We start from the raw sequence: 12289 nt of genomic DNA, 5'->3' as shown, positions 1-12289 counted from the left end.
CACCCACAAGAAGCCTAATTATACACACCCATAAAATATAGTTTATAAACATTCACACACCCACAAGAATCTTGCATCATTCTACGATTCACTCAACCCACCGATCTTTCTAACACAATTCAAGAACAACCCCAATTCAAGATTTTTAGGATCCGTTCGATGTGAAGAGGGTTTGTTCTGTTTGTTGTCTTAGGGTTAACTGATCGTTGCTGGTTTTCATTTATTAAGATTTGGGAAAGATGGATTTGGATTATAATGGGGATTCGGGTTTTCTTGACCCGGAATTGTTACAGCTGAATGAAGTGTCTTGTTTGGCTATTAAGTCCAACCCTTATGTTGCCCACAAGCTGTTCGACCAATGGCTTTCACTTCCTGAAACCACCCTTTTGGTAATATTGTCCAAAACCATCTTCTTTTATTTTCATTTTTTACTTTATTATTATATTATGTTGCTTTCTGTGTTATGTATAATAGCTACAATAAGATAGTGATTTCAAGATTTATTACCTTGTCTGGTAAAAGAATTATATGTTGTTGACATTTGTAGTAGTAACACAGATACATTGTAGAATAATAGGATGTTGAAAGGAAGACATATGGAATTGGTAGGAAAGTGACAGTTTATAAGTTAGTACAAAATTTTGTTGTTTTTACTTGCTATTAATGGAGGAATGATGAGGATCTTACTTGCCAATTTCACCTTCACTATTGCTATATATATATAGATATATCCTTTTGTTATATGGGATTGCCTAGAAATTTTTTTTTTTGAATGGTGACTTTCTTTTTGAGTGACCCAATGTCACACCGCCTAAACGGCGGCCCTAGCCAAGATCTGCCCAGACTACGTTGTCTTAACCGGGCCCGCGCTGGGTTGGTCAGACTTGGTTACGTCGTTCCCCGAAACCGTACTGCCTCAACACGAGAAGCCTCGTTGAAGTAACAGCCGGATGAAAACCGGGGTGCGGCTCAGGATCAAACCCCCCTCGTGGGTTTGACACCATCATTGCCCAATATCCACCCCAATATGATCCAAGTGGAAATTGAACTTGAGTCTCCATTGGAAAACCCAAGTCTCCTACCACTAGGCTACAAGTGGGGGGATTGCCAAGAAATGTTAGAGGTACCTTTTGTGGGTCCTATGTTAAAGTATTGTCTCAAGAATGAACATGGTCTAGCTTTACCATATGTTCTAGCAATCTATTAGTGTACTATGTGAAGTTTGGACATCCAACTTGGACATATCGTGTTTTGCTACACTAAAGTTGCAATCTTTTTATTGTTAAATATGTGCGTATGATTGAATTTGAAATCACAATTCTAAAGGCACAATCCTTTTATTGTTGAATTTGTTACTTTGTAATATACGTATTATTGGCGTATTGCATAACGTTACGTATGATCAAAATCGCAATTAGTGAGGTCTTTTTGTTTATATTCCAATATTCACTTTGGTTAAGTATATTTGGGAATTGTTACTTTATCAATTACGCACACACCATTTCAAGAAAAAAAAGGGTTCTTTCCATTGACTTTTTTAGTGTTTTGAGTTGGATTGATCATGTTGATTATGAACCGCTGGCAATTGGGTACCTGTTAAGACACGATTAGACCTGTTTGACTGAAAAATACACTCTTTGACTTTTTTAATTTTTAAAATAATTAAAATTACAATGTTAGGATCTATCATTTATTCATCTTTGTACATAAAACATAAAACTGTTTTATAAACATGAGGTAGAAAGTAGTTAAACGAGTCGTAATCATGTTTGAAACTTATGTTGTGTGCGCCGTCAGAAACCTGTTAAACCTGTTAAGACATGATTTGCCAGCCTTAAACGTAGTGTTAGTTTATTTGGTGAGAATGCAAAAATCTTTCGGCTTGATGTGATAAGACCATTAGAGCATTTATAAGATAGCTTTTTGTTCAAATTGATTCAAAGGGTTAAATCTGGTAATTTTGGGTTATTCACATGCTTTTATAATAAAGCACTGATATTAATAGCAAGATCAAATCGTTCATGGTATTTTATGTTTGTATATATATATAGGTGAAATCTTTATTTAACAAGGCTAAAACGGGCGTTCCGTTAAATATAACTGGATCAGTTTCCAGCCCAAAAGCATCTTCCGGAAATTCAGTACCTCCACTTTCACCAAGAAGTTCATCATCGGGTTCTCCTCGAATCACAAAACCGAGGGTGGGCCCATCTGTATTAGGTTCTCCATTAAAAGTACTAAGCGAGCCCGTCAAAGAGTTAATACCTCAGGTCAAATTAATGATTTTGTTTCTCTATCAAAAGAATCGAGTTATTATTTTAATTGAGTAAAATGCCATTTTCGTCCCCGAGGTTTGGCCAGTTTTGAGACTTTTGTCCAAAGGTTTGTTTTTTCCGCATCTGGATCCAAAGGGTTTGAAATCTTGCCATTTTCATCCGGCTCATTAACTCCATCCATTTTTTCCGTTAAGTCGGAGGTATTTCTGTCTTTTTTGCTAACTTAAAGAGCAATTCGGTCTTTTTCAGGGGTATTCAGTCTTTTTACATAAAGTGAAAAAGACCGAATTGCCCCTTAAGTTAGCAAAAAAGACGGAAATACCTCTGACTTAATGGAGAAAAATGGATAGAGTTAATGAGCCGGATGAAAATGACAAGATTTCAAACCTTTTCTATCCAGATGCGGAAAAACAAACATTTGGACGAAAGTAGCAAAACTGGCCGAACCTCAGGGACGAGAATGGCATTTTACTCTTTTTTTTTATATTTTTTGTAATTACTGAATGTGCAATGGTTGCAGTTTTACTTTCAAAATGGCCGCCCACCCCCTAACGAATTAAAAGAACGATGTTTGTTTAGATGTAATCAGTTTTTCTATGGTCATCCTGATGGCCTACAATTGCACGGTGAGATATAAATTCTTCAACATTTACCACATTGTGAACGGTCAATATTTGTAGTTTGACCAGGCTATATTTATTAAAATTTGTAGAATTTAAACCGCTTACCAAGGAAATTTGCAAACTACCGTCTTTCTTTTCGGCTGTTCTTTTTAAAAAGATTGACGTTGCAGGCACTGGCGTTGTGACCAGGTATTTTTGTATAGTCTTATGTTTTTATTAGAGAAACTTATGTCTGAAAGATTGGCTAATTTTTTTTGTTTATAGGGATACTTTTGTCGATTACTGGATCAATGGTAGCATGTTGGTTAAAGACGCTGCTACCCAGATATTTACACTATTAAAACAGCCAGATTTGAGATATTTAACTCAGGTACTTTTATTATATTTATCAGGAAAAATTACAAGTTTTGTCCTTTATCTTTATACCATTTTTCAGGCGGTGTCCTTTTTAACGAATGTTGACAGGCGGTGTCCTTTACTAGGTATTTTGTTGCAAATTTAGTCCTTTACACCCAACCCAGTTAAAAAACCCTGTTAATTGTTGACAGGCGGTGTCCTTTACTAGGTATTTTGTTGCAAGTTTAGTCCTTTACCTAGGTATTTTGTTGCAAGTTTAGTCCTTTACACCCAACAATTAACAGGGTTTTTTAACTGGGTTGGGTGTAAAGGACTAAACTTGCAACAAAATACCTAGTAAAGGACACCGCCTGTCAACATCCGTTAAAAAGGACACCGCCTGAAAAGTGGTATAAAGATAAAGGACAAAACTTGTAATTTTTCCTATTTATCATAATACTGTTTTGTTTTGATCATAACGGTCATATATTAGATGTACCATCAAATATGATATTTTTCTACGTTAATCTCTGCAACAGGAGGATTTTAAACCCATACTCCGGGAACTATTGGCAACTCATCCTGGTTTGGAGTTCTTACAGGGCACACCTGAATTTCAGGAGAGATATGGTATGTTTGATTCATTCGTTTTTCTTATCCTGACTTATATTTGTTTATACGTTCGCTTTAATTTGAGTGCGATTGTGTTTGAACATGTAAGTCACTTTTTTATATACAATTAGCCATAGTTATTAAAGGCGCTAGGCGCACTCAAGGCGCACAGGCCTCGCCTGGGGCTTAGGCGCAAAGCGCAAAAAAAGCGAGGACCTGAGAAAAATAAAGCGCATAATGAAAAAAAAAATTAAAAATACATTATGTATTAGAAAAAGAATACTATTCTTCAAATAAAATAAACGAAATCTGTTATATAACACTTTATATCATCTATTTAGTACCAAAAGTTCTAAAATATTAGTGTATTAGTGTCGACAAGTAGTTTTCCTTGGATAAAAGTAGAAATCTGGCTAGAATCTTGTCGGAATTTAGAGAATTTGGCCGGAATGTGTGCTTGAACCATCAACTCGAGAATTAAAGCGCAAATTCCTCGATTTAAAGCGCAACTGCCTCGCCTCGCCTGAAAAATGGGCCTAGGCGCAAGAGGCGATGGCTTTAACAACTATGCAATTAGCATTGTTCCATTGTTTTTTTATTTATGATTGTGATGTCATTGTTTTTAGATATTTCAACATATATGTTGATCCGCAGTTGTTTGCTTGCTTTAATCTTTTCTTCAAATATTGGAGTTCCGTGATTTAAATTTTACGTTATGTTTGTGGTCAGCTGAAACGGTAATATACAGAATATATTACTACATGAATAGAGCCGGTGATTCTTGTCTTACCCTAAGAGAGCTAAAACGTGGAAATTTAATTGCTGCAATGCAACACGCAGATGACGAAGAGGACATAAACAAAGTTTTGAGGTAATATTTTGACAATTTGGGAGGGCGAATTAATGTATATATAATGTATGAATTGATATGCACTCGGTTTATTAAAGCATATATTATTACTTAATTTATGGCAGGTATTTCTCGTACGAGCATTTTTATGTTATCTACTGCAAGTTTTGGGAGCTTGACACCGATCATGATTTCTTGATTGATAAAGAGAATCTTATACGATACGGTAACCATGCACTCACATACAGAATCGTTGACCGAATATTTTCCCAGGTTTGTAATATCACCAACATTTTATTTTCTTACTGAGTGTTTTCTGTTTGTTCAACATTTACATGGTCGAATAATTACCTTTGTTTTTTTTTTTTTTTTTTTTTGAGCTTAGGTACCAAGAAAATTCACCAGTAATGTTGATGGGAAAATGGGATATGAAGATTTTGTTTATTTTATTTTGTCTGAAGAGGACAAATCATCCGAGCCGAGTTTAGAATACTGGTATGATGGACGTAACATGGAGTTCGATATAGTTGTTTTGACTTCTCGTGTTCTCTTTGACTTAACTTCGAAATTGTCTTAAATGTTGTCTTCTTTCATGAAGTTCTAATCAATCTTTCCTTTGCCCGTTTTTATCACTTTTTTATAAAAGTAAAGTACACGGATGGTCCCTGTGGTTTGCACTTTGTAACGCGTTTAGTCCCTAGCCTACAATTCTAAAGGTTTTAGCATGTCCAAGTTAGGGACTAAATGCGTTACAAAGTGCAAACCACAAGGACCATCCATGTACTTTTGGAAAGCCAGGGACTAAATCCAAAATTTTGGTAAACCACGGGGACCATACGTGTACTTTACTTTTTTATAATGTCTTATCAGGTTCAAGTGCGTAGACTTGGATGGGAATGGGGTGATTACTAGAAACGAAATGCAATTCTTTTATGAAGAACAATTGCATCGGATGGAATGCATGGCCCAAGAGCCCGTACTTTTTGAGGATATATTGTGTCAGATCGTTGACATGATTGGCCCAAAGGTAATAACTATAACCTAACTATATTATATATTGATAACTAGTATTTTGATCTGCCGCGCGTTGCAGCGGTGTTGAAACTTAAAGTTACTCGAACTTATACCGTCAAATATTTGACACGACTCATTTTCGAACAAAAGTTACGCCAAATGTAGACGAACTGAAATTGCACATGTAAATAAGCACGAAAACGTATTATAGTTGACTTGACTCATTACCGAGAAAATTTACGTCGAAACGTAAACCAACTTGGATTTTTAATGAAACGTACTTAAAAATAAGTAGGTAAGAAAATAGTGTTTTTTTAGTTCAAAGAATGGTTCCACGCGTTGCGGCGGAGTCGAAACATAAAGTGACTTCACTAACTCGAATTCATACCGCCTAGTGAAAACGTATCATATTTGACCCGACTCATTTCCGAACAAATCGTAGACCAACCAAAAACGTACATAAAAATAAGCACGAAAACGTATTATATTTGACACGCATACATAAAAAGAAGCACGTAAAACTCGAAAGGGTCAAAATGACATTTTACAAAGTTTTTAGAAAGTTGATGGGGTGTAAGTGGCAATGCTAAAAGTTGAAGGGTTGAATATACAAAAAGGAAAAACCATGGGTTTGATGGCATTGTTGTAAATTTGGCAAATAAAAACAATAAAAAATAGAGGTTGAGACCAGGGGCGGACTTACATGTAGCCCAAGGTGGGTGGGCGCACCCCCGGGAAAAAAAAAATTTAGTGCTATTTTCCGTTGAAAATCCCGTCTGCACCCCTTGGATTTTTTCGTCCGCACCCCTTGAATTTTTTCATCCGCACCCCTTGGAATTTTTCGTCCACACACATTAGGTAAAAAATGTTTTCGATTTATATTTTAAATTTTTTTAGTAAACTCTAACTAAAAAAACTACCTAAATTATATAAACTTATACTACCCAACTTAACCCAAATACCCAATACCTTAACCCACTATTTCATTAAACATAATTAGCCCACTAATTACTAGCCCATTAACCAAGCTCAACCTAAGTTCAAACTATAATAATTAAAATAAGCGCAACAGTCCCTCAGAATTCCTCCCGCCCTCCCTCTCTTTGGTCGTCTCCTACCAGCGATCATCGAACACAACAGCAACCACAACAGCACGTCATCAGCAGCCGCGAACCACCGCCGTCCGACACCAAAGGGTAACAAAATTCTTAAATAGGTTTGAAATTTCATGTGTTTTGACGTTGTTTATGGTTGTTTAGATGATTTTTAGGGTGATTATGTTGTTTAGATGATTTTTAGGGTGATTACACACAATTTCTAGGGTTGAAAATTAAAATTGAAACATTATGTTATGGAGCGATGAACTTATGCATCAATTTGTTTGTGATAGGAACCATGAGTAGGGACGTTATGGCGTAATTACTTTTGTTTTACATGACCCGACCCGATACGAACCGATTTTTTTACTTATATACCTAGGGGCCTAAAATTTTTAAAAATGTTTCGCACCCCCATGGAAAAATTCCTGGGTCCGCCACTGGTTGAGACACCCTCTTTTTACATTAATAATGTCTTTATTTCTTTTATTCTCTATATCAATATATTTTTTCACATTTTATTACCTGCAGGATGAGGGATATTTTACCCTCCGTGATTTGAAAGGAAGCAAACTTTCCGGAAGTGTTTTCAATATCCTTTTTAACCTTAATAAATTCATGGCCTTTGAAACTCGTGATCCGTTTCTCATACGTCAGGTACATATACAATCACCAGTTGTCGGATAACTTTTTACAAATTTATATACGTTGGCAAAATATATATAAACAATTTCATGATACAGGAACGTGAGAATCCAACATTAACAGAGTGGGATCGGTTTGCACATCGGGAGTATATTCGGCTGTCAATGGAAGAAGATGCTGATGATGCCTCTAATGGTAGTGCAGACGTGTGGGATGAATCTTTCGAGGCACCCTTTTGAGTTACAATTGCGAAGCGGCTTATTAAGGTATTTTTTTAGTAATGTATTCTAAGTTTTACAAAAAATTTCTTACATACATTGAGATAAAAGGTAAAACCGTAAAAGTAAGTTACACACTGGTGGAGTACTCCTTATTTTAGTGATAATCTATTTTTGAATAAAATGGTTTTAGGATGTTTTATGCTTTAAAAGTACACTTTGATTGGCTTTCGGTCTGTTTGACCAAACTTGACTCGTTTCTTTTTTAGCTTAATTTTATATTTACCCATTTGACCCATTGAGAAAGTTTAAAATACAAAAGTCCCTTAACTTGCGACAGTACGCAACCACCAAAATAATGTGCGTAATTTTGAGTTTAACATGCGTAATTTTCATGTTTGGTGGCGTGCGGGTTTTGATTTTTTGTAACGTGCGTAATTTCGAATTTGGTGCTATTGTATGATAACCCACCCCTTGACCCTTTAGTAGATAAAACATAGTAAATGGTTCGATATTGTCACCTCTAATATTTTTACTGGATTAGGATCAAATACAAAAGGATCCTAATTGTAAGAAGTGTAAGAAGGATTTATAGAGTGACAAGTGTCCAATAACCTAAAAAAACCCACTACACAAAAAAAAAACCCCACTACAAAAAAAAAAAAAAAAACATAAACATCCACCACCACCAAAAACCTAAACCCCCCCCCCCCACACACACACACACACACACATCACCCACCCTAATTTTTTTTTTTTTTTTTTTTTTTTTTTTTTGCCGAGGGGGTGAGGGGTGGGGGGTGGGTAGGGCTGTAAACGAACCGAACGAACACGAACGAGGCCTTGTTCGTGTTCGTTCGTTAAAGAAATAAATGTGTTCACGAACGGTTCATGAACACTTACCGAACGAGATTTTATGTTCGTGTTCGTTCATTAAGGAAATGAGCGTGTTCACGAACGGTTCATGAACACAAGCGAACACAAATAAATTTGTCGAACGCGGTGAAGGATAAAGGTGGATGGCCCAGAGAGTAGCTCTAGAACTTGAATCCCTTATTGTGGAACGGAGGTAGATCATATTCGTCGATGTAAATAATGAGAAAAGAAAGGGAAATGGTGCATAAACAAGGTGAAAGAGGGTTTCCTAGTTTAATTGTTAGGGTAATGATATAAATAAAAGTTTAATAGTATAAAAAAGTATAGATAAAATATATGAAAGTATAAAAATCTTTAATTACCGAATGTTCACGAACATCTTACCGAACGTTCACGAACACAACTGAACGAACGAGACCTTTGTTCATGTTTGTTCATTTAACTAATCGAACGGAATTTCTTGTTCATGTTCGTTCGTTTATTAAACGAACGAACATAAACGAACTTCCCGCCGAACGGTTCACGAACTGTTCGCTGAACGTTCGGTTCGTTTACAGCCCTAGGGGTGGGTGTTTAGTTTTTTTAAGATTTTTTTTAGGAACCCCTTGACCCTTTAGTAGATAAAACATAGTAAACGGTTCGATATTGTCACCTCTAATATTTTTACTGGATTAGGATCAAATACAAAAGGATCCTAATTGTAAGAAGTGTAAGAAGGATTTATAGAGTGACAAGTGTCCAATAACCTAAAAAAACCCACTACACAAAAAAAAAACCCCACCACAAAAAAAAAAAAAAAAAAAACCTTAAACATCCACCACCACCAAAAACCTAACCCCCCCCCCCCCCACCCCCACACACATCACCCACCCTAATTTTTTTTTTTTTTTTTTTGCCGAGGGGGTGAGGGGTGGGGGGTGGGTGTTTAGTTTTTTTAAGATTTTTTTTAGGTTTTTGGGGGGTGGGTGGGTGGGGGGGGGGGGTTAGGTTTTTTTAGGTTTTTGTGGGGTGGGGGGGGGGGTTAGGTTTTTTTTAGGTTTTTGGGGGTGGGGGGGGGGGGGGTTAGGTTTTTTTAGGTTTTTGGGGGGTGGGGTGGGGGGGGTTAGGTTTTTGGGGGGTGGGGTGGGGGGGGGGGGGGGGTTAGGTTTTTTTAGGTTTTTGGGGGGTGGGGGGGGGGGTTAGGTTTTTGGGTGGGGGTGGGTGTTTAGGTTTTTGGTGGTGATGTAGTGGGTTTAGTTTTTTTTACCCTTTAAAGTGCATTTGTACGTAGAAATCAACACATTGCTGTAAAAACTATGCACATTTCTTGGAACATTATAAAAACATAAACTTAAGCTCTAAAATAATCTGCATCGAATATATGTTGGACTTTGTGTTTTAGTCAGTCATCGATGACTGGAACAGTTTCTATGTGGGGGGGGGGGGGGGGTGGGGGTTAGGTTTTTTTTAGGTTTTTGGGGGGTGGGGGGGTTAGGTTTTTGGGTTGGGGGGGGGGGGGGTTAGGTTTTTGGGTGGGGGTGGGGTGGGGTGGGGGTGGGTGTTTAGGTTTTTGGTGGTGATGTAGTGGGTTTAGTTTTAGGTTATTGGACACTTGTCACTCTATAAATCCTTCTTACACTTCTTACAATTAGAAGCCTTTGTAGAATAACTTGACCCTATTTTTACTAATGTATAAACTTCTAGATGGCAGGTTGAATCGAAGAATTCTTTAATTTACGTTGTGGTCAACAAAAGAATGTAAAGTTTTCGGATATAGTGACCGATTATGCTCAACATCATGGTGAGGAGGTCAATCTGCTACCAGAATTTAGGTTTGATTTTCCGGCAGAAGAAAACGGGCTATGAAGTTACTCGGGTGCTTTGATTGGAAGCATTTAGTGTTTTTGGCAACTTATTATTAGCATTGTCCTTAAGTATAGCTATGTTTCAATCAATAGATGTCTTTTTCACAATTTGTTCATCAAACATTAACGGGGATAGTCTGGTCCGGTCCCAAGAGATTATCATGTATGAATGAGAGAGGAGATTATCAAGTGATGTAATTAGGGCTTCTTAACTATCCATGCTAGATTTAACTCGAGTTCAGGCTTGAAGTTAAAGGGGTCTGCTAGGCTAGCTTGAAAGAAAACTCTTAACGAGCTGAAATTTGAGCTCAAACTTGGCTCGGATAAATCTCAAGCTAGCTTGCATATTTTAAAAGTTTTAAAGATTTTGTACTTCTTGCACATATGGGTTTCAATGAAAAAAATGTATATATTTTAAACATAGATATTATATTATGAAATTTACCATCGTTTTCTTTTTTTGTTTTTTTACCTGCTAAATTACTTTTTTGCCCTCAGTTCAAATTTACAGCTTTGCCATTGATTTTGTTTTTATTTGCTCTCAATTTACGATTTTGCTCCTAGTGTAAAATTATAGTCATGTCATTTTTTTTTACAAAACTATGGTAGTGTTTTGTTTTAATATGTTGACTTGGTGTGATTTTTATTCGTGTCAGGCAGCTCCCTGCGACTTGCTAATTTGTCCTGAAAAATTACATTTTTGTCCTAATTTAAAATTAGGGTTATTGGATTTTAATAATATATGTGGCTCTCGGGTGGCAAAAGTGAAAGTGCGCTAATTTTAACATTATTTTACTAATTTCGTGAAGATAACGTTAAAAATCAGGGGACGATTAATCATTGATATGCGCAAAATACATTGTATAAATTATATCAAACAAAACATAAAATCAACCACTATTATATACTAATGTTGGAAAAAATGTGTTTATTTGTGTACTTTTGATTTTCAGGACTAATTGAGTTTAAACGCATAAAAAGAACAAATTAACAGTAAAAACAAACATAAATACAAGAAAGAAGAGTTGACACACCATGTCTACCCTCCAAGCTACACCCCAAGACCAAAACAACAAACCAGAAGACAAGTACGGGGCCATGCCACAAGGCATGGGGCCGTGTTACACTCCAGAGTCCATGCAGAACAAGACAAACAAAGCAGACAAGAGACACGGGGTCGTGTCCCATGGACACGGGGCCATGGTCAACTCCTAGATATGCAGAATCTCCTAATGGACCCCACAAATCTGACCACGGGGTCGTGCCTACTAACAAATGGGCTCGTGTGTAAATACGGACTGACATTGGTTAATTAATGAAGACAGAGAAAGAAGGACACTGGGCCGTGTGAGGAGACTGTTTCCAACTATAAATAAAGGAGATTGGCTCACTTCTAACTCATCCCTTGGCAAACCACTTCTTTCTCACCTGCCACCATTCCACCACCACTACAACACCATCATCCATCACATTCCTCCATTATCCACCTTTAGAGTGTGTGTAGTAGTCTTGAGATCCAAGATTGATCGTAAGAATTCTTATTAAACAAAGGCCATGCTTGGCTAATCTCTTACATCACTTGGTGAAGACTTTAAGAAATAGTTTTTTAAGAAATTTTGCATTATGTATTACTTTTGATTTCCAAGGTTTTGCTACTTTTAATTTGGGTATGTATTAATGACTTTAAGAAATAGTTTTTTATATTGAAAGTGAACTTTACTCTATCACTTCTTCATGTTTTGTTGATTCACTCATTCGTGTCTTTACGGACTATATAAAACGCGTTAACTGCCTAGAAGAGGGTTAGAATGGTGGTTTGGGTAAAGTTCTTGACCCGTTCAGTGTATAGATTCTGCGAGTACTTGATTCAAGCTTATTATGACTTCTCTTTAGGCAGA

General features: G+C 36.7%; 1 protein-coding gene across 2 annotated transcripts; it reads left to right on the top strand.

Annotated features, from left to right (window-relative positions):
- The first annotated feature begins 1 nt into the window (after position 1).
- Positions 2 to 10754, top strand: LOC110872307 (serine/threonine protein phosphatase 2A regulatory subunit B''beta). 2 transcript variants are annotated; one of them, XM_022121077.2, is made up of 13 exons: positions 2 to 389; positions 2052 to 2270; positions 2797 to 2902; positions 2989 to 3088; positions 3164 to 3269; positions 3775 to 3865; positions 4577 to 4718; positions 4823 to 4970; positions 5083 to 5192; positions 5568 to 5724; positions 7340 to 7465; positions 7552 to 7719; positions 10231 to 10754. In XM_022121077.2, the coding sequence occupies exons 1-12, from the start codon at positions 240 to 242 to the stop codon at positions 7690 to 7692; spliced, it is 1596 nt and encodes a 531-aa protein (XP_021976769.1). In that variant the 5' UTR covers positions 2 to 239; the 3' UTR covers positions 7693 to 7719; positions 10231 to 10754. The 2 variants fall into 2 exon arrangements, with proteins under 2 accessions (XP_021976769.1, XP_021976770.1); XM_022121078.2 differs by having other exon boundaries at positions 10238 to 10589.
- The last annotated feature ends 1535 nt before the right edge of the window (positions 10755 to 12289 follow it).

Source organism: Helianthus annuus, chromosome 8 (assembly GCF_002127325.2).
Source record: "Helianthus annuus cultivar XRQ/B chromosome 8, HanXRQr2.0-SUNRISE, whole genome shotgun sequence".
NCBI classification, from domain to species: domain Eukaryota; kingdom Viridiplantae; phylum Streptophyta; class Magnoliopsida; order Asterales; family Asteraceae; genus Helianthus; species Helianthus annuus.
This window is presented reverse-complemented; position numbering and strand designations above follow the sequence as displayed.

Bases quoted from the DNA above. Each gene is read 5' to 3' on its own strand.
- LOC110872307 (XM_022121077.2), top strand. From the start codon at position 240: ATGGATTTGGATTATAATGGGGATTCGGGTTTTCTTGACCCGGAATTG. The intron at 3,866-4,576 runs GTATGTTTGATT...GTTTGTGGTCAG, and splicing joins TGAATTTCAGGAGAGATATG to CTGAAACGGTAATATACAGA. The intron at 5,725-7,339 runs GTAATAACTATA...TATTACCTGCAG, and splicing joins TTGACATGATTGGCCCAAAG to GATGAGGGATATTTTACCCT.